The 22,816-nt window shown below is 42.7% G+C and overlaps 1 protein-coding gene and 1 pseudogene across 2 annotated transcripts; both read right to left on the bottom strand.

The window, feature by feature from the left end:
• Positions 1-39: 39 nt before the first annotated feature.
• Positions 40-10,611, bottom strand: LOC119889951 (rho family-interacting cell polarization regulator 1-like). Of its 2 annotated transcripts, none has more exons than XM_038700888.1 (17): positions 10,456-10,611; positions 7,789-7,876; positions 7,512-7,645; positions 7,280-7,358; positions 7,108-7,131; positions 6,926-6,979; positions 6,140-6,289; positions 5,915-5,978; positions 5,779-5,822; positions 5,563-5,688; positions 4,942-5,090; positions 4,752-4,860; positions 2,421-3,002; positions 2,035-2,258; positions 1,780-1,870; positions 1,488-1,584; positions 40-1,398 (listed from the first exon to the last, which is right to left on the bottom strand). In XM_038700888.1, the coding sequence occupies exons 3-17, from the start codon at positions 7,601-7,603 to the stop codon at positions 1,328-1,330; spliced, it is 1,956 nt and encodes a 651-aa protein (XP_038556816.1). In that variant the 5' UTR covers positions 7,604-7,645; positions 7,789-7,876; positions 10,456-10,611; the 3' UTR covers positions 40-1,327. The 2 variants fall into 2 exon arrangements, with proteins under 2 accessions (XP_038556816.1, XP_038556815.1); XM_038700887.1 differs by having other exon boundaries at positions 2,346-3,002.
• Positions 10,612-13,668: 3,057 nt separating this feature from the next.
• LOC119890214 lies at positions 13,669-22,280 on the bottom strand (annotated as a pseudogene).
• Positions 22,281-22,816: the final 536 nt, after the last annotated feature.

Raw genomic sequence — 22,816 nt, forward strand, 5'->3', positions numbered from 1 at the left:
ATTACGGCTTATACGTGTTCATCCAACACAACAGACATGTTCATTTTAAAGAAACCTTTATAAAGTTTAAACATTTCTGAACATAAACATTTGAACATTTCAAGACATATACAATTCTTTATATGAAACAGTAAATATCTTATTGTGCACACTCTTAATAATTCAGAAAATAAACACTTATCTTTTGCCTGATCTCTCCTGTCGTGGCATTTAAACCTTACATCTCTTGTCACTTGAGGCACTTTCTGAATGTCGAGGCTTTTGTAGAACGTAAAGCAAGATGCTGAAGGACTATATCACCCCCGTGAGGGAGCTTTTCCACACAGCTACAGACCCGATGGCTTCCTTGCACAGGAAGCCTAGCTTACACACTTAAAACTGATCAATTGAGCTTTTTATACAGACACATGCTGGCAGTGTGAGGCAGCTACACATGCAGGTTTAAATATTGTTTCACACTGCAGGTTGTTTTCACGTTTATAAAAACTGGACGAAAGTGACTTTGACTCCTGTCCTTCAAGTGTTTATATTCGTTCTTAATATTACTCACGCTCCTGGTGTTGCTTTGAAGCTTCAATGTAACTTCTGCACTCCATGTGTATTTCTGATTATTCTCATTAACTGTCTCTGAGGCTTAAAATGAAAAGATCCTGTTGGTTTTCAGAGTACATTACTGGTTTGGAAATGACTTCATGTCCACAGCACGGTGATAAGCATCTTCAGACAAAGATCACATGCTCATGAGGTCTTTTCCCACTAACAGAAAGAGCTCTGGGCCGTACACTGATTTAACACTGACAATCACAAGTTTTTAATATCCTTACTGTTGGTTTTTAAAACCTTGCAATGTAATGCTGCAATTGTATGTTTCTCTGTAGATTGAAGAAATCCACCAACTTGAACTTATAAAACCCTTTCAATATGATTAGATCACTTGATAAATGCACTGTAATAAAGCCAAAAACAAGGCCGCTTTTAGCCGTTCCTGAAATGTTTACATTGTGGACATTGAATTTTCACATGACAGGAACACTTTATGAATGTGTAAACTAAGTGGTATCCCACTTAAACCCAGGCAACGTGATGGAGTGTGTGTTGAAAGAATGGGGACTGCGGGGCAGGGTGGGGGAGGCTGAGGTGCCGAAACATCGAGGTTTATCGTTCTTGGTCAGAACAAGGCAAATATGTGCACAAACTCCGCAATAATGGAGGAGCTTGTTTGTCTGAGCAGTAAGTGGAACATCCTCAAGGCCTCCAGTCCGCAGCGTTAAGAGGGAGATGTTGATCAGAGTGGGAGAAATGGTTTAGCTATGGTTCCACTGTGTCGTCAGAAGACCGTAGTGGCCAAATGGCCGGGAGTAGAGGGACGCTCCTCCTGACCGCGTGATGTGTCCTCTCCTAAAACAAAAACGGCTAATTAATAAACTTGTCACGCTTGCTTTCACATGAACAAATGCAGCCTCTGTTTACTGACAAACGCCTCTTACCGTGTTGTTCATCTCCCTTTTCCTCGCTGCGCTTCGCCTTATCGTCTTCAGGCATTTCCATCTGAGCCAAATCCTGCACGTCCTCCATGCTCGACTCCTGTGAAAAAACAAAACCTTTTTCTTTTAACTTATTTGTTTTTTGCCTGATGAAGGTCTAGTACCGAAACATTGCCAGCTTATAAAAAGATTTTGTAAGTAAGACAGTGTGCAGGTTTTTTTGCGACCATCTTTAACATGAAAACAAATGCTCACATGACTGCTTTGAAAAGAATTCAATGGATACTTTTATTACCTGTGATTCAGAGAAACAATCTTCATCTGAGTTCCTAAATCCTTCTGGGGCTTCCATAAGGATGTCTAAACCATCTGCCTCCTCTTCATCGCTGCAGACACAAAAAGTTCAATCCCTTTACAAGTTGGTCAGTGAGGCTTAAGGGGTTAAAGAAACCATCCTTAATATGATCTATTGATGCATCCACATCATATCGTTCACACCGTACGTACAAAATGGGAATGACAAAAACACAATGACCCGATGACCACTGACCTCCCTCCAGAGTAAAACTTCTCTTCATCCTTTTTGTCTTCCTCCACTTTCTCTTCCTCCAGTTTGCTTTGGTTCTCCTCATGCTGCCCGTCTTCCTGCTTCTTTTCTCCCTCGTCTTCCTTTTCCTCCTCATCTTCGTCGAGGTCAGAGCAGTTGAGAAAGTCGAAACTTTCAAGCGCCGTCTCGACTTCCAGACTGAAACTAGTAGAAGTAGGAAAAGGAACCTACGGAGAAAACAAACGCAGCTGTTTAAATGTCACTATCAACCCACTAGACTTTACAAAAACACAGGAGAGAATGCAGAAGCTCACTGTCGGGGCATCCTCTGGTTGCTTTGGCTCCTGGACGGACTGAAGGGGCTGACTGTGTTTCTCTGATGCTTGTACCTGGAGTCCCTCTCTTGCTTCAGTGGTGCTGTCCTGCGTCTCTGCTTCAGTCTGCCCAGCCGGTACTGACGAAGTCTCAGATGAGTCATCTTTTACCTCCTCCGCAGGTACGCACACCTGTGGGACGCCGCTTTCAGACAAATCCGACCTGTCCATCAGCGACACAGGAGCTACAGAGGACGCATCGGGGAATGAGCAGCTCAGGTCTGCTGAGGTTTCAGAGAGGTCAGCTGATTGGACAGACGCTCTGTCAGTCACAGTACAGTCAGGACTACTCTCGCCGGTGTGGCTGTGAGAGCAGGAAGTCTGCAGGTGGCCGTTTGGCACCGCATCTGTCTGAGAGAAAACCTCCCCGGCTTCTGTCTCATCCTCCTCTTGGTTGGAGGAGAGCGATGGTGTCGACGCGCTGGACTTGTGCGGCGTGAACGACAGCGGAGTGGTGAGAGTGGTTTGCAGCATGTTGGAGGCGGTCAGTCTCTGAGCGTGGTGAGCCAAGGCCGGACTGGAGGAGTCGTCAGAGGACTCAGAGGAGTTGGACCAGACGGTCCCGTTCTCCATTTCTCCCTGGCGCTTCAGCAGAGACTGGAAACAAGACACAGAGAGAACTAGACTAAATTATCACTGTTGCGTTTACACACAGCAGCGTGATTACAGGTGTACGTGTTGGTTGTCAAATTACATCCAGAAAAAACACTCATTAATCCAGTGGTCCTCGAACTGTGGGTCATACGGGCATCGAATAAAACCAAGGCTAATAATATGGAACGCAACAAAAGTTAAATGAATCGGTTTCACGTGCGACCCGTCTGTCCTTTCATGCTAGCAAGGCTTTAAATTGTCAGTTAGATTTAATTTAATTAAACAGCAAGTAAAAAAGAAAAACAGATGAGGCTCATCAAGCTAACACATCAGTCAAGACCATCTATCATGCTCTGAAGTTTACGGTGTCTTCTATGTCTAAAAACACCTTCAGTTGCACCATGATGATGTTATTTTGATGTTATAATGTTCATGTAAGCTCATTTTGTTGCTAATTTTCTGAACACTGTAAATGGTAGGTAAATTATATTTCTGCTCCCAAAAAACAGTTTGAGAACCATTGGATAAATCAATCTAGTAGGTATATAGACAGCAGCTTAATTCTAATTTCACTAATTACTGTAATATTTAGAATGTTTTATATAATTATCAACTAAACACATTACCATTTACTGCTTAGTGCGTCACACATACAGATTTTGCTATTTGCTGAATCATAATATACATACACAAATATATTCATTTTTAGCTTCTGCACAGATGACAATACATAATGTTAATATATCATTCTGGGCTGTGGCAGCTTGAGATTAGTCACTATTTGTAATAATTTACACACTAAATGCACTTTTATGATTTTCATATACAGTATGACTAATTCATTAACAATTGAAAAATTACTCGATTCATTGGCAATGGCAACAATCAATTAGTAAGTGTTACATAATTTACAAAGTACCACATATACAGTACTATCTGCCAGGAAAAAAAGTGTCAAATAAACAGTTAAAATTGTCTTTCAGTTTAGATTCAAATGAAACATGATCAGGCTTTTTTAATCAGGATCCTGGATTTGACTGGAAATTAACTTCAATCATTTCAATCAATTTACAAAACAATTGCAGACTCACTGCCAGGTGTTTCTATTGGTTAATAAATTATAATTTCAGGATTTTTTTGTTGATTTGGTCTCTATGAACTAAACTACAACTACGTCCCAACACACCGACTGTACAGAGGTGAATCGGGGTGTTGTGCGGCTGAATTCACAACGTGAGGATGCCGTCCTGTCCGTCACGACGTCGTGGAACGCCTCCAACAGCGAGCGGCTCTGTCTGGGCCAGCCACGAGGCATGTTCTTCAGCGAGGTGAGGAAGAGGAGGGACATATTGGAGCTCTACTCAACCACTATTAAACAGCTACAAGGACCACAGCTCCGTTCATACATGCTGCTGCTGCTCTCACACGTCCCACTACTGCTATCATTCACTCTGCTCGCAGTAGGCAGGGCACTCCCACAGCCACATGTCCTAACACACAGCCCTCTGTGAATATCCTCACACACATCACTGCTACCGCTACACACAAAGCAGTTGGGGAGCAGCTGAAATAGAACAAGCCAGTGAAATGACAGTAATAATAGCCATCAGTAAGATAAATGGCAAATATGCAGTGTATGTGTGTGGTCAAAACGAGAGTTTACAAACCTTTAATACAAAATTATAAAACTAGTGGTGTAACAGAGCATGTGTGATGGAGTTGTTGCCGATATCTCTTTAAAATGTGACTCACATAAAACACCTGTTCCCGCATAGAGGGCGTGTCAGGAGGGCTCTGATTGGACAGAAGCCGTTTGGAAACCGTGCTAGAGGATGATGTCTGGTCATCCTTATCAAACGGACTGAAAAAAAATAAAATACAGGACAAAGTGTGAGAAACGGAGCAAAAGACACCAGAATGAATGTGTTAAATTTGTAAGTACCTCCAGGTGACCTCCAAGTTTAGCTTCACCGTCCCGAGGTCGTTGATATCCACGGCGAGCGTCTGGGGAAGTGGGCAGAACAGGTCGAGCATTTCACAGGACACACTGCCCACCACCACGTGATTGGCCAGGCTCTTCAGCTCCGTCACCTTGATAACCAAAACAAACAAACCTCAGAGTGATGAGGACAGGCAGAGACAAGAGTTTTTTTTTATGAAAATGCATGTATTAAGTTAAAGAATAAGGCTGGAGATATTATGAACAAATACCAACAATGAATTTTACGATCAAGTGTTACATGTGTAGCCTGATGGAGCGCGGAGGGAACAACTCTGTGTCATCCAAAACCACATTCATAAGCCACACTGGGAGCCATGTTTCTTCATATTATTTTGCAGCTTAAAATAGATGTATTCAAAAAAAATTAACTAACATGATTAACAGCATGCGAGGACGTAGCCTGGCTGAGGGGGAGAAGGAGGTGAAATGCTGCCTCCTATTTGTTTTGAGCACGTGGCCAGGACATCGTACCTTTAAACTAGATTTACACCTTATGTGGGAACCAGTGAGCTTGGAGCTGGAATTACACCAGACTTGTCCTCTAAAAGCGGATTTCATTACCTTGATTGACAGCAGATCTGTGACGAGAGGCAGGAAGATGTACTCTTCACTGTCCCATATCTGCTTGTTGCTGACTTCCACGCGGCCTCGTAGCCTCCAACGTTGCCGCCCATAACGCATTAAGACCTGATGGAGCCAAAAACAACTCATGTAATGCAGCGGACGCAGAGACACTGTCAGTATCTGCGCCTACATGCCTGTATTCATGTTTCTTACCTCATACTGGTCACCAGCACACAGTCGCGCAAAGCCAGCGAGGCCTGAAACATCCGAAATGGACAAGAAAAATGAGAACTGGACAAATACAGAGTGGAGCAAATAGGAAGTTGGATGAGTGTAGAAAGTGACTCACCCTTCATCTTGACGTGAAATTCTCCCATCTGGCTTTCTAATTCGCTCTCAAGTGAGCACATGTGCTGCAGACAGATAGCAGAAAGGATTTGAATAATTTAATACTGATTTATGGTAACAATTGGATATCTATTTTATTTTTTTAGCTAAAATAATGTACAGCACAGAGAAGCACACCCAGTGTACGTGCTGAAACATGTAACAAACATGACCTCAGGTCACTTGCCTCTGTACATTCCCTGTAGCCCTTGTTGGCTTCGCTCAGACTCTCTCTGGCCTCCTTGCTGCCAGTGGCGGAGTTAAAAGCAGCCACCATCTTACTTGCTCCGTCGCGCACTCGCCGCTGTATACAGTAAGCATCGTACAGCTCCTCAACCTGGAGAAGAAAATATCACACAGGTTTCAACCAATGGATGTTACATGTTAAATTCTCATCCTGAAGAGAGAATAACATATTATCATGAATTTACTTTGGTTTAGTGCGTTTGTCATTTCATGTATAACATCAGGCATTCATTGATTTGTTTTTCTACCACTATGAAGAAGAGGAACACGTAAACACAGCACTGACACAAAATCACTTTCTGAGGTTGTAATGGTAAATATGTTGGAAAGAATTGCCTATTTACACACCAAACAGACACAAGTCCAATAATCTCCACCAGCTCCTGAGGGAAATATCTGGCTCTTTAGCTTCTAAAGGCTCCACTATGTTGACCAGATAATGCCTAACTGTGTCTGTTGGCCGTTGGGTGCTGAGCAGGAAGTGTGCAGTGTGTTTTTAAAGTTTTTTGTTTTTAACCTACAAACGCAAGTTGATGAAACTGAACCAAAACCATGAAGTAGTGGGGCACTAAAACCAAAACAATGAGCTGAAAAATTCTCAAAAGCTTCACAGAGTCTGGTGATAACTCCACATAATCGTTTGTTTTTGTACAACATTTTGAATAGTGCAGCTTTAAATAATAAAACTAATTATTTATTTAAATCAATTCCTCGTATACATACACACCTTGCTGAGATGGAACTCCAATCGACGCATGAACCTCTCTATGGCTTTCACTTGCTACAATAAAAAAAGACAAAGAGATAAATGACTAAACTTGACAAAGTCTCAGAGTCTCTTTTCCATCTGTATGCAGGTTTAATGTCCCGCACTCACATTTGTAAACGACAGGTGTGAATGGAACTCACCTTGTCCTGCTCATACAACGACCCCTGTAAAGAAAACAGCAAGAATAAAAACATTTTAGCATCACTAAGTGTCAAATTAACATCCTGGCTAAGGACTGGAGACGACAGCATCCAGACTGGTACTGAATGAAGTCGATACTAGCAGGACTGGTTTGACTACACGGGCTCTCACCAAACGACCGTTCCTCTTGTTTTCTCTGATCTGCTGACCCAGACTGTCCAGCTCCAGCTGGTGGACCTGCAGGTACGACCTGGCAACAACAACAAAAAAAAAACATCACAGTTACTTATTCATATTAAGACTCAAAAGCAGTTGTATTCTGCATATTCATGATATTCAGTGATATTCCACCTGGCAGCCATCCTCTGGAATCAATGCAAGTGCCTGAGATGTGTTTACTCACTGTAAGCCTCTGCGTAAGGCAGCGTACACTTCATCCAGCCGCTCGGGCTGGGGGGTTTTAGTGGGTGGCAGTTTGGTGGAGCCTGTGAACATCCTGCTTCCTTACAAGGCACGTTTCTCTTGGATCAAACAGTGCTGAGGGCGGGAGCGGCAAAGAGAAAGATAAAACATGGGATCAGTTATGATAAAGCCTTTGTGATTATTTCAGTTCCATTTTTAAACATGGGCATCGAGGAAACTGGCAGGACGGAGAGCGTGACAAAAAGAGTTCTGCTCACCTGGTTGGTAGAGAGAGACCGTCACTACAGTAGCATGCTTGGAGGGTTGAGTGTAGTGCTGTGGCTTTAACAAACCGAAGGACATGTCCTGTAATTATACAAAAAAGGAGACATTAGAAACAAAATGTCCCTCTTTGCCTCATACCTCAATGTACCTGACAGTATGTTTGTTCCCCCTCAATTATCAAGGAATTTGCTGGTTACAGAAGTCCCTGGAGGAAATATTGGGGGCGAAAAAAAAAGGACAGAAACCACTCTCTCACTTCCTCAGTCTGGCCAAATTGTTTTGTTGAAAGTCAGAGATGGTGAACGACATGCATGCAGCAACCACAGTGGCAACCACTGACAACAGTAGGGAGTACAGTCTGCTTTTGCTTCTCTTCCCCTTCCTTCCCTACTTCTCCACCCCCCATCCACATCCAACACCAGAGAACAGGAAGTCTCATGGCTGACTCTACACAGGAAATTCTACACAGAAGGTTGGCTGAAGAATATAAAACCATGCCTCCACTAAAAGAAAAAAATACGACCCTTTTTCTACTCCGAGCTAAGCCATTAAACATGCAGATTAGCGGGATGCTGCAGTCAGGGGAAACTATAGGGAGAGAGGGTCGTGCCTTTGCTAATCTAGTCACAAAAAAGATTACAGACTTAAACCACACTAAATCTGTCAAGCAGGAGTGAAACCCATATTAACACATGGGATCTGCGAATGAACCAGCACAGGACAGGGGTGACATCTGCTCACCATTGTCTGACACTCAACTCAAAACCAGGAGAGGAAACATGTGGTATTATAACAGGAGGGATCAAATGTTCCACCTGTTGGATTTGCCGAAATTGGAAAACACAGATTATAGTTTTATATGATCAAAGCCTCATTAGGAACAACAGTGGTGACGTGAGAATAAGCTGTATGCACCCTGCTGTCTTTCTGTGTCCTCCTGCCACACAGTGAGGACGTGGGAGCTCGGGGTGCACAAGGCCTGGGGTCCAGTTAAATCGCTAATCTTAGCTACAGGAAGGGGGGGGGGGGAAGGATTAGCTGAAGTTAGTCAGGGTTAGGACATGGCAAAGAAACGCTGCCATACCAGAGAGCCTTTACGGATCAAAACACCCCACCAGCAGCCAACCTCTGCCAAACAGAGCCAAGAAACCATGAGGACGGCACAGCTACGAAATTGCAACGTCACCATACACAAACACACACACACACCTCTTATTACACACTCCCACCCACCCATAAATAGCTTTACCTGAAGCCCACACAAACGCTCAGCAGACTTCAGCAATATTGATAATAATGAGCGCTCAGTTTCCTCTCCGTCAGATGTGCTTTTATCCCTTTCCTTACATTAGAGATCATTAACTGGATTAATCCTCTCTTCAGAGCAGAGTGAACAAAGAGGACACTGTTTGCAGTCACCTCACAAGACTGGAGTTTGGTTGAAAAAGCCTTTTGCGCACTCACTGCATGCACAAGCACATGTAGCCTTGTTCAGGCCTACTGCAATCGCACTTTCACAAATGAATCAATCATTTACTATGTATAGTGAATAGGGCTGCAGCTAACGATTACTTTTATTACAAGCCGTTTAGTCTCTAAATTGTCACACAAAAAAGTAAAACAATGTCCAGCAATGGACAGAAAAGAGACAGACATTCAACCTACAATGGTATAAATCAGATAAAAGCAGCAGATCCTCACATTCAAGAAGCTGGAATTAGTGAATCATCTGCATTTTTCACTGATACATGACCTAAACCATTAGTCAATCATCAGATTAGTTGGCAATTCATTTTCTGCTGCTAATCCTAATTGATTAATTGTCTGAATATTTCAGCACTAAAACTATTTAATGTCAAAACAGCTGGTCAGCACAATGTACCATAGACAAAACGTGATGTCAAATTGGATCTGACCGACAGCCAAAAAAATCCCCGTGTGCAATGTGTTTATAATACAGAATAGGGAACAGAAACAGTCATGCCTGTTAAGTTTAGAGATGAATCATGATGCATTTCCTGTCGGTAATCCACTAATCGATTAACAATTTCAGCACATGAGATCAGAGAGCTTTAGTGCAGATATAAACAACCAAGTCCCATTAGACCAGAGTTCATTGATACTTTGTGGGTCCAAGTATGTGTTTGAGGAGAAGGAGGAGGAGGTGTAATGCTGTTACAATAAAATGCAGCCACCGCTATTCCAGATTACTGGATTAGCCTAACCCGGCGGCAGCAGGCCACTGAGTCGGATAAACACACATCACTGCCTTGCTCTTTACTTCGACTAACAGCAAAAGGATGGAGGGCAAACAGCAGATTTAAGAAACGGTGTCGTGCCAGATTTTGTTATTCCGCACGGATCCCACCCCAGCCCCCGGACCTCATCACAGGCCACAAAAAAAGTCCACTCCCGTCCACACCAGGACCCCCAACGCCCTCCGCCCTGAAAGTGTGGGGCCCACCAACTCATAACTAACACCAAATACGACAGAGAAATGAGGGGGGATTGAGTCAATCACGGCCAGCTGGTGGATATAACGTTAATTCGACAACATCACAGGAAAGCAACTTCACGTCGGATGGACTCATGCCCATGTCGAGAAAAATCTAACGGGCTTCTTGTTGTGACCTTGGAGATAAAAAGCAGCGGCTCCCTACCTCTGTTTAAAAGTCCGAGAACCCGGAGAATATGACCGGAGTCTCATTTCCAACGCGATGCTCCACGCAGTTAGCAGAGGTTTACAGTTATTCTGGGCGCTGTCCCTCTCCCTGATTTCGCAGTTTTTTGTGTCCACAATCAAGCTAGCAGCACTTAGCAAAAACGACTTCCGGCTCAGGGTTTTCACTATAAAAGCTCCCCACGTGAAGCAACATTTGCAAGCTGATTTGGAAGCAAGGCAAGCGTGAATGAACTGTCAAGTATTTCAGTGGAGATGGTTTTGTCATAGGGTCTAGAGATTAACTTGGAAAACTGATCTAGAGTAGCATGAAGACGGAGAAATTAAGTACTATGACAATTTAAAAAGGGCTGATGACACAACACAAAGAGAAACCGTTTTTGTTTAACCAGTAAAGTCAGTATAATTCATACAGGATAACTCAAAATCACAAGTTTTTCCTCTGATGGTTTTATAATTTTTGTAAATACCACACCGTCTATTAGACCCTCAGTTTCGATAAAGAAAACCTTGTCCCAAAACATTGTGATGGTAATGGCTCAGATAGGGCTGGAATCGTGTATTAATTTGTTTTTAGTCAGCCACTGTAACATAGATATCAATTTGTACTTACATTTTGTCCTTCATCTGTAGCTGTACTGAACAAAATTACAAACGCAACACTTTTGTTTTTGCCCCATTCATCATGAACTGAACTCAAAGATCTAAGACTTTCTCTATGTACACAAAAGGCCTATTACTCTCAAATATTGTTCACAAATCTGTCAAAATCTGAAGTGAGCACTTCTCCTTTGCTGAAATAATCCATCCACCTCACAGGGGTGGCATATCAAGATGCTGATCAGACAGCATGGGTATTGCACAGGTGTGCCTTAGGCTGGCCACAATAAATGGCCTGAGAGAAATAGGCCTTTTTTGTACATAGAGAAAGTCTTAGATCTTTGAGTTCAGCTCATGATAAATGGGGTCAAAAACAAAAGCGTTGCATGTACAATTGTTGCTGTTCACTTGCACACCTCCATCACAGCTATTAAAGACAATTTCTTATTTGCATATTATTGTAATATTATCTTCATGGTTGTGACAACAATATGTTTATTTCTATGTTGCTGAAGCCTTTCCCCTATATTTAACTGGTAAATATCAGTAATATCCTCAATATCCTAAAATATCCTCAAAATATCAGTTTATGTAGGCTATGGGACAGAGTGAAAATTTGCTGACTTGAATTTTCATACAGTTCAAGAAATCTTCAACAAAATCTCTGATGAAACAAATGTACCAACACGCCATGTTATATACACATGCAGCAATGATGACAGAGGACTTTGCCTAATCTATCCAGAACTGTCTCGCTGCGATAGACTCGCTAGGCTAACCAAGCTTCCTTTTCTGCTTGAAGCAATGTTGCAGATTGTAACGTTACACATGAAAAAACATTTTTGGCCATTATGCTTTCAATATTATTTTGAAATAACGCTCCTCCAACCGGAAATCGGTTTCGGCTAGTTGCTGTGGCAACAAGGATGTCCCTCAGTCTGTCATTGTTTTCTCCGTTGCTCCCCGGTTGCTCCCTGTGCTTCGCTGGCGACGTGAATCCAACGGAAAGAAACAGGCATGATGTTTCCGAAGGAGAGAAATGTACCAACAAATCCCACAACCCCAGCGGTCACCCATGGGTGGACCGGCAAGACGTGTCGGTTCAATGTGAGCTGTTTAACGTTATCAGGTGCAGCAGCGTCGCGGCCGTTTGTCCTAATTTAAGACGGGGGAGAGGGCCATGAAGGACACAGCATGTGGCGCTTTTTCCTCCAGATTTCCTCCAAAACAGGACGCTGCAGCTGGCAGAAACGAGAGTACCGCTCTTAATCGTGCAGATTAACTAAATAAACTAAATAACACCGCTGGTTGAAACTAAACTGCGCGTTTAACGTTATATTATTATAGACAAATAATAATATTGTGAGTGAGTGAGGGTAATGTTAACAGGAGGATAGATAGAAAAGACAAGTTAAATATCATTACCGTCAAATTAACGACAGGTAAACACATATTAAACATAGTGCTGGTAAAGTTCTAACTTACTAAACGTTAACGGTTAAAACGTTTCTAATGGTGCAGTATTAACACAGTTACAACTAGCTCTAACGATAAAGGGCTTTACGTAAGTTTACAGCGACTTCTACAACTACTACCATCAAGATGCACACAACACGCTAACTTCACATAAAGTTTTAATCTTATGCGAAGTAGTCAAAATACCTGCGAATAAAGACTATTAGGAGTTAAAAAGGAATTTAAGTTAAACATTGAATCCACATCATTTCCTGTTGGTCTTTGGCATTTATAAACTCTAGTTGAGCTAGCAGAAGTGTGACCATATAATACGGGGAGTCTCCAGCCCCGATTCAGTAGAACCGATACCGTGTGATTGAGCAGTATCATCCGAGGCCAGTATCTGGTGCTGCAATGGGAATAAGGATTTTCGAATAAACAAGCATAAAGATGTCATTAATTCCGCTGTGATTGGAGGCAGATAACCATCTTATCTCTTGCCATTGGAGCACATTAAGAGCTGTGCTGGTTCTTGTATCAACAAAAATCAGCAAAGACAATAGAACATCTCAGGAATGTGGGAAAGTATAATGGAGTGCCAGTGAAGATTGGCCACAACATGCACATCTCACATGATGTGGATGTGACTTATCACATGCAAAGAAATTGGTCATCATGCTATTGCCTGTGGGTATTAGTCAAATTTAAGATAATTATAGTTAATAAGTAATAATAAATTGCACGAGTATTGGCCAGTATCCATCTGAGTGTTTTTTTGTGATGATCCATCAACTGAATTAAACCCATTGTTTTTGGTGTATAACAGTTATCAAAACTAAGCTAATACAACCTCTTATAAATGAGGTGAGGGCTGCAAAACTTTGACTTTACAATGATCAAAGCCATCAGTCTACTACATGTAGAAGAGCAAACTGTTAACTGCAAAAGCTTCATCCCAACTCATGATCATCAATTAAAAATTCTGATTTGTGATTTTAGTCAAATTCCAGTTAAACCTGAATGGCAAAAAAAATAATTATATTTTGATGTAGTCGAGACATCCATTACAATTGTGCACAAGCCAACAAGTGTCTTGTGAGCTCATTTGTACTTTAGACATACAAGTGAGTGAAGATCGTGATATCAAGTCGTCCATTTAATAAAATATATTTGCAAGCAAAATACACGGATATTTCCATTTCTGTTAGCGCTCAGTTGTTTCTCAGCTATTTTCAATAAACAATGATTCAAGCCATCTATTTTTTGTTGCTGTGCCACTAACAATGTTAACTTCAACCAAACGAGACTCATTTTCAATATCCACAATTGCGATTAAAGCTGCAGAAACCTAAAATGTCCATTTCAATGTCTACTTTTTTTATTGGTTGTACAGTCATACATTGTTTTCGTCTGCCACACATTTATTAAAATGTCATTCAAGCTGCTACGTAGCATTGCATTAGGTACAAAAAGAAAACATCAACCTAAAGTGGAATGGCTACACAAAAGGAGCAAAACAACGTTCTTTTCTTGCACTGTTATGTTCAGTACATAAGCATCATCTAGGGTTGTTAAGAGTAGCAAGAAAGGAGCATAAGATAAGTCTATTAAGCTTTTAAAAACTAGAATAGGCTTAAAATGGATTTACTAACCACAGAAACAGAAACCAAAAAATAAAGATATCCAAAAATAAAGGTCTCCTATTGAAATGGCTGTGATTAATGGCAGTATCATCTTCCTGAAAGTTGCATCTTTGTTTCTGCAATTTTAAATAATTTTCGATGACGCGTCAGTGACTTTCATCTTGGGCCTAATTTACATGACTGTGCATTTTCTTCTAAAACTTCAAACCCAAAAAGCCAATTTTCATCTCCAGATTTTACTACAGTGAAGTTCAGAGATACACGGAGCGCTACAGTGAGGGATGATGGAAAAGGGGGAAAGCAAGGTCCACATTATGTGTCCACCACTGTCTATCTAAAATGAATCCAATGGCACAAGAGGTATACAAACTTACTACATATATATATCACAAGTAAAACAAAAAGGGTTAAAAAGAAAATAGATTGAAAAGCTTATCCAAATCTTTTGTAAAATGACATGCACATAGTCTGACTTTAGGGAAAAGTAGTTCTACCATTTAAAAACATTTAGTGGGACTATTGTGCAGAAATGTAGCGTATCTGTTATCTACCACATGACAGAATGACTAAACACCAAAGGCAACAATGCAGAGGCTAAAGATACTGCTGTCAATTACAGCCACACCAAACTCCAATATAATGAAATGCATGTTGTTTTGGTAGGCAAATTAAAAAAACAAAAACAAAATGCTTTTCACTCATCCAAATCTTTTTTCAATACATGATTAAAAAGCAAATCTTAAATTACAACAGTGATGTTTCTGTGCAGGGACGCAAGTGTTTGCAATCCTAATTTCGAAGAATAAAAATGGAGATGCGATGCGCGATTTTGCAGGTTTGAACCTCACATCCATCACCGGTCCATCATGCTCAGGATCATCTCAGGGGTCAGGTCCCCGTTAGGCGGGGCCTCAGCCAGCTGCACCTCCTGCGCAGCCCCCTCTTCCTGGGGTAGCTCCTCCATCTGAATGGTCGACTTCCCTCCACCGACCACCACCTCCTCTGCGGCCTCCTCGTTGCCGTCCTCCTGGTCATCTTGTTCGGCGCCAACCTCCTTCTTCACAATTATGTCATCCACCTCTCCAGTGACCTCGTCCTCCACACGAATGATAGCAGCCGCTGTTAAGAGAGTTACAGGTCAGATTCTGGCACTCGAAGATTTAATTATGCTTTCACACTGTTAAAAACAACTGTTGTTTTTGAAAAGAAGCCCCGGTGATTTGTTATTCTAGCTATGTATTTGTAATCAGAGTAACAGTCTTTGAAACACTGCCATAAGATGCCCTAAAGTATTGTAGTCTGACACTTACTGTCTGGTTTGCTCTTCGGGGGCCGTCCACGTTTCCTCTTGACTGGTGGCTCCACAGGGGCTGGGATAGGGACGACTGGTGGGGCCTGTTCCACCTCAATCTCACTTAACACCTCCTCCTCTTCCTCCTCCTCCTCCTCCTCCTCCTCCGCCTCGTCCAGTTCATCTTCTACAAATGAATGGATCGAGGGCATCAAGCCGATGAATTCAATTTTGACATAACATTTTATCTTATGGGGCTGCTGGTTATATAACCTCAAATTAAAACTTCTGATTTGCATCTAGGTTGGGTTTTATGTGCCAGCTTGTAGTGATAAATACGACTGGCCGTGTACATCTTATTCTCCAAATTTTTGTACAATCTCCAGAAACCAAAACTGTATCAGGACAGTGATGATTGCTTGGAAACTAACATAAATCTCTGTAAAGTGATTTAACTTCACAGTTTACCTCGACAACTTTTTACAGCTAGGTTAATGATAAATAGGCTTATTTTACCTATTCTGATGTCAAGTTGAGGGGCTGCCACACAAAATTAAAATGCTAATCTTATGTATGGAATACCTGTGTCACCATCATCATCCCTCCTGGCCAGCATCTTCCTCTTCCTGCCCCGGCGACCTTTTTTGGGTGTGGGAGTTCCATTTTCTTCAACAACTTCACCCATGCAGTTTTCAGTGTGGCGTAGCATGGTGTTCTGTGGAGCACACGCAACCATTACAACTCAGCGACATACAGTAAATACAACTGGTGCATGTGTGTGCTAAACCTCAGAGCTCAGTCTTACCCTGCGTGTGAATGTCTTGTTGCACTTGCTGCAGACGAAGGCAGTGGGGATGAAGTTGGGATCGTGGTAGCGCTTGAAGTGCATGTCCAGAAGCTGCTTCTGCCGGAATGTTTTCTCACACTGGCTGCAGGCAAACGGCTTCTCCCCTGTGTGCGTACGCTTGTGCATTACCATGTGGCGTTCCTAGGAGGCAATAGGTCAGAGAAAAATAGTAATTTAGCATGAAAAATAAATGAACACAGTGCTTGATATTCCACTTGACACACACACACACACACACACACACACACACCTGTCTGCAGCAGTAGTCGCACTGTTCACACTTGAAACGCTTCTCATTCTTGTGAGTCTTCTGGTGTTGGATGAGAGCGTATCGCTCATGAAACACAGCATCACAGTAACGGCATTTCTTTCCCGTCTCAATAAATGAGTGCTGCTTTCGCAAGTGAACACCTGCAAAAGACATAAAAATCGGTTTGGCAAACGTTATTCTGGCCTCTTCTGTGGATAAATACATTCTTCCAATTCCCCTCTGTACAACGACTATATTTCAATAGGATACACCAATACTCCACCCGGGACTAGCAAGTTTATAAAGTTTAAGTAACATGAAGTAACATGATTTCTCTTGACATGTCATCGTTTCCAGGCTTGAAGAAAAAAGTAAAATGGAAACACATAACTAACCGAGGTCACTCTTGCGTGCGATGACAGTATCACAGTGTGGGCAGTGGAACTTGGCCACGTTCTCCGTGTGTTTCTGCAGAATATGCATCTTCATGGTGCCGCTCTGTGTGAAACGGGCATGGCAGATGTAGCACTCGTATGGCTTCTCCCCTGCAACAAAGAGGAGGGAATTTAGTAAGCGAGGTCCTCTTCTCAAACAGAGGGTAAACCATCTTTGGGCCAGTGGACTGTGCGAGTATGTTACCTGAATGTGTCCTCATGTGTCTCTTCAGCTTGTAAGTGTCTCTGCTGGCATAGCTGCACAGACTGCACTGGAAGGGTCGCTCCCCTGTGTGAGAGCGGATGTGCCTTTTCAACTTACTCACCTGAAAAATAGAGAAACAAATATATTAAAATAAGCACTTATCCCTAATCATCTTAGGGAGGAGAATTACACATTTGGTAAGTAATCAACACAGATCAACATGCAATTACTTGCCTCCACGCTGCAATAGTCGCACATGGAGCACTTGAAGGGCTTCTCGTGTGTGTGTTTGTAACGACGATGACGCACCAGCTCACCGCTGGTCACAAATGCCATGTCACAATCTGTGCACTTATGTGGCCGAGTGCCTAAAGAAATGGAAGGAAGTGAGAATGTAGATTTAACCATAGTAATGTTGTGTTTTTAGTTATCAAAATTAAATATTGGCTTTTGCATTACCTGTGTGTGTATTGAGGTGGTTTCTCAGCAGTGTGACTGTACGAAAGGCTCGTCCACACAAGTGACATTTATGTGGCCTCTCGTCTGTGTGGCTCTTCATGTGTCGGTCCAGGTTGGAGCGCCTTGGACAGGTGTAGCTACACAGCTCACACTGGAAAGTCTTCTTTACACCTGGACACAAAAGGGAGAAAATCAGTTCATTTAAAGCAATGCAGATCTACACCAGATTGTAAGGAGGAACGTCACACCACCAAACCACAATCTGGAATCTGTCTTTTTCACCAATATGTTCAGATACTTAGAAGTCTGAAGAAATGGTGTTCAAGTCTAACCTTTTTTCTTGATCTTTGTGGGCTTTGGTGGCTTCATGTTGCCCACAACCTTCTCAGCATTCACCTCTGACAGCAGCCCCTCCTGCTGCTCTTCTTCAAAGTCGTACACAGAAACGTCCATGTCGCGATCGCCCTCCCCGTATCGCAGGCGGCTCTTCTTTCCCTTCTTTCCTTTACGGACAGTGGTGATGGGCTGGTAGTCGGGTCTTTGGTCCATTCTGGGTCTTCTTGCTGAGGCACAGTGGTTTCTACTTCTGCTGCCTCCGCTTCCTCCTCCTCCTCCTCCTCCTCTCCCCTCGTCCCTTGAAGCTCCTCGTGGGCTGCCTGGAGCTCCTCCTGCTCTACAGTCTCTACTTCACCATTGGCACCCACTTTTACCACCTAAGAAAGAACACATTACAAATTCATCTAATTGTGACCAGATAACGACAGAGGAGAGTATGCCAAGTTGAAGACATTAAAGCAGTCCAGTGTTTCCCCTAGCAGCGGAAGTGAAGCAGATTTTTCGTCTGAATATAAAAACCCAACACGTGTCTCAGCAACATTGCTCTGGTGCCCATGAGCATGCGATGCACCCTAGAATAACTAAAAATGTCAGTGTTTTCCCAGTTTAACATGAGGTTTAGATTAATGTTTTGGTGTTGGTCGAGGTCAAGGGGGTTTGGGAGTCCTCCCCGAAGAAAATTTTACATTTTCCGATGAAAAATATGTAATTTCACATCATATTGGGACATTATTTTCACCATATCTCTGAACAAAGAGTTGGAAAAGCTAGAGCAGATAATAAATAAAGATCAGTCTACTGGGGAGGAACTACAACCATTAAATTTGGGGAAAGTAATTTGGTTGGTTATGATGCTCTCCACACTGATTTAACATTTATGGCACAGCATGTTTCGGGAATCACCCCCTAAGCCTTAATGGCAGGAAAACCCTGTTAATATGACCTCATAATCATTATAGGTAGGATTGTTCATGTTTGTCTTTTGTGTCTTCATTTTACAGCTTTTGACATAATATAAAAAATAGACAACATGAGAAACCTCCTCCCTTCTGAGATGCATTTTATTTGCACATTAAAATCCAAAAAGAAATGTCTCCTCATTAGCTAAAAAGGACTAGTTTGCATCACTAATTAGCTTTACCGACGTCAGCTCCTCCAATCACCACTGTCCTTTCTTTTGCTAACAACCCCTTTTTCAGACTCATCTGAAAAATAGTCATATCAGTCTGTACAGGACAGAGATGAAGGTTACGCCAGTTTACTCTCAGTTTGTACCTGATGTTCTCAACATTGGACAAGTAGGCAGTAATAAAATACAGAGACCAGTTACTTTCCATAAATTGAGCTAATGTTGAGTTACATAGCAGCCAAAAGACGCAGCCTACTGTAGAAGCTTTCCTACTCAGCTGTGCAGTCTGAAGGGGAAGGGAAGGGAAGGGGAGGGGAGAGGTGATGGGGCAATGGATAAGACACATGCCTTTGGTGTGAGAGACCTGGGTTCAATCCCCCACTGTGACCCATCTACCAAATGTGTCCCTGAGCAAGACACTTAACCCCTAGTTGCTCCAGAGGTATGCAACCTCTGACATGTATAGGCCAGAATATTTTCTGCCGCTCGGATAAACAAACACTCGCTACGCACCTCCTGATTCCTTACAGGAGCTACGCTGCTGTTATAACAGCATCTGTCACATAGATGTTTTGTATAGAACGATGAGAGGAAGCTAGCCGAGCACTGAGTGTTGCTGTGCTTGCACAGTGTGCACTTGAAAACATTTGTAAGCGCATAATTTAATGATCATGGGAAATTTTAGTAGAGGCACATCACTGCTCCTGAATCATATAGGGGAAACACTGCAGTCCAGTGTCATTTCTCACCTGGAAGCCCTCGGGCAAGGGAAGAGTGTGACAGATAACCGGCTCGGCGTCCTTGTTGGCTCCTGATGCATCAACAAAGGTGGCCTGGAGCCCCTCAACGGTTGCTGTTGTGACAGGTACCTGCACCAGCTGAAGTTGCCCAAGACCTAACGCAGCTCCTGTCTGCTCCTCCATATTCACCACCTACACAGAAGAAAGAACCATTTCAACTTCAAGTGACAAAAACACTTCACGTCTAGGCATGAGACTGATAATCCAACATTAACTCATTAGACTGTGATAAGAGGCAAACCTGCAGCGTGATTATCTGACCCTCATCTCCACCAGTAACAGTCACTGTGCCACCGCCCTCCAGCACCTCCGTCTTCATTTGCAGAAGGGTTGGATCGAGAGCGTCCATCACCATCATCTCCATGTTACCAGTCACACCCCCTGTGCAGCTATGGCTGCCCCTTGTATCAAGGCGTCTCCACCCTCCTGCAGGACCTTTCCATCAGCAGCCAGGGCAGCAGTCTGAGCGGTCTCGATGGAAACAACTTCGCCCTCCATGGCGCAAACCAACTGACACCCTTAATAGAGAAGACATTAAAAAAGTGGGACATATTTAGTTTACTTCACATTAGGGCTGCTCGACTGTGGCAGAAATCACAATCAACAATTATTTTGGTCAATGTTGAGATCACGATTATTTAACACAATTTCTCATTGACTTGGGAAACATCATGCATTTATTTATTTATTTTTTAAATTGTTATTATTTTACATGCATTACCCCAATATCCAAAATAGTCCATGAAATAATAAATAGTAATCCAACATTGTTAACTTTAAACAGCATCTTAAAGAGCAAGAGGAGGACAGCAATGCAGTGTTTGGTTGACCGCTTTGGGGGGGGCGGATGGGCCACCAGGGGCCTCTCTGTGTGTGTGTGTGTGTGGGCTTAGCAGTCGGTGAATTTTTCATAACGCTACATAGCGCACGGTCCATGATGCAGTGACTTAAACCAACAGGGAGTAAGAAAAGTATATCATATATAAAGGCCAAGATTCAAATGTTAACGGAATAATGGCATAAACATCAACATAATGTGGGGGGGCGCTCACATCTATACACAGAGAGAGAGTGGACAGGGTCGAAAAGCTCAATTTAACAGTTTTCATGGAAAGACAACAATTGTGACAACTGTGAGTGGAGTTTGCAGACAACAAGAGTCTTTCAAATACTGTGAGCTCTACAAATGAAACCGCATTTCATTTCACCTCTACTGGGGTGGTTATTTTGATGACTTGACCTTTTGAAAGATCATTAAAAGGGAGGGGGCACTGATTAGTTTAGCATTTATTGAGTTAATAAACTAATACATTGCTCGTGCCTGACTTAAGACCCCAAGGTTTTGCAGTTTGGATTGTCAATACTTGATGTACCGGTTCACAAGTGCAGGAGCTTAAAAGTTCAAACAGGTGATTGCACGTTGCGTTGGCAGAATGGGGTACACTTTATATTAAATGATATTTAATGCACTGGAGCTACTATAAAGTGCCATATGGAGATCGGATCTGCCATGGCGAGCGTTGATCTACAGCACGTCCCATAATACACCACGGTGAATATAACGAAGCACAACGTGGTATACCGTGCCTTCTACACTACGTTAGTTTATCGTATATTACCCTGCTGCAGTAACAGTGAAGTAAACTTTTAAGGAAGTGTCAGTTTACGCCTTGTTGTGCTGACTAACTTAGACATTGATGAGCTGACTGTACAAATTAGTCGATCAATCAATGATTCGGTCAGTCGTCCGCTAACTTAAAAAAAGGTACTTTTGTAACATTTCGTTATCAGTTCAAAGTCTTAACATGATACCTTGTTAAAACGATACAAACTACTTATCGTAAAACGTCAACTCGTGTGAGTTGGTTGTTAACTCGAGAGGCGCGTCTGAAAACAGGAAACAAAGGGCACGATAAGATGGACGTCAGGCCTGAACAAAGTTTAAACAGAAATGCTCATAAATACAACCATCCCTGTGCAAATACCCCAAAATATCACCCGAAAAGCACCAAGGCGCTCAACTGAGACGTGGAGTTACAGTTTATAGACGGATTTACTGCATTTTGGATAACGATAGAGGGAGACAAACACCCCCCGCCAGCCGCCTGGCCGGTAAGCCCTACCGTGACACCTAGAGGCCGGCGACGGCTCCTACAAAAACGTTTCCGTGTTCGGAGGCAAAGTAACGGCTTCACTTACTCCCGGCTGCTTCTTTTCCCCGTTTTATTCTCTTGGATACACGGCGTCTGTGGCTGCTCCCTTCAGTCCCGCGGTGACCGTCCGTACGTGCCGAGCGCCGGACTAATAATTTTCTCCCGCTTTAGAAGAGTGGGCCTAACACAAAATGGCGGCCAATAAGCGCTAACGCGGCTGCGCAAACACAGCACCCGAGGGAGTAAAGGGGAGTGGCCGAGCTGTGGCAGTGATAATGGGCGCCAGATTTGAATCCTGGCGTGGGCGTGGCGTCCGCAAACACGACGGTGAGGATCGATAGAGTTGAGAGATTATTTATTAGTTTTCTGACCAGAAGGGCAGACTTCTAGTCCTCAAACACCTGCTGCTAGTCTCTGTTAATTCGGGCCTACGAGTAGTTTTGTGAGTAAAGCAAATTCCTAAGATCAGCCACAAGAGGGCAGTATGGATGTCGTAGGTTTAGGGCGGGCCTCACAACCAAAGCTCACAGCACAGAAAGTCGTGATTATACATTATGCTAAAGGATTTTGATATAATTGTGTCAGAGTGTAGCTCGATGATTGTATTTTTACATCCAGATAATCACCTGTTAGTCATATTGGATTGCCAACCCGCATTTTATAAAATAAAACTGATAGGCCTACTGAACAAAATCCTGATATTACCATGGACAGATTAAACTGCTGGGAGGAAGAAAAG

The sequence above is a fragment of the Micropterus salmoides genome, unplaced genomic scaffold (genome assembly GCF_014851395.1).
Source record: "Micropterus salmoides isolate LMB-PRFRI ecotype aquatic unplaced genomic scaffold, ASM1485139v1 Ms_hic_scaffold_6, whole genome shotgun sequence".
NCBI classification, from domain to species: Eukaryota; Metazoa; Chordata; class Actinopteri; order Centrarchiformes; family Centrarchidae; genus Micropterus; species Micropterus salmoides.

Coding starts and splice junctions, on each gene's coding strand:
- LOC119889951 (XM_038700887.1), bottom strand. CDS start 7,603: ATGTTCACAGGCTCCACCAAACTGCCACCCACTAAAACCCCCCAGCCC. Junction 7,132..7,279: donor ACAAGAGGAACGGTCGTTTG/GTGAGAGCCCGT, acceptor TTTTCTTTACAG/GGGTCGTTGTATGAGCAGGA. Junction 5,979..6,139: donor GCTACAGGGAATGTACAGAG/GCAAGTGACCTG, acceptor ATCTGTCTGCAG/CACATGTGCTCACTTGAGAG.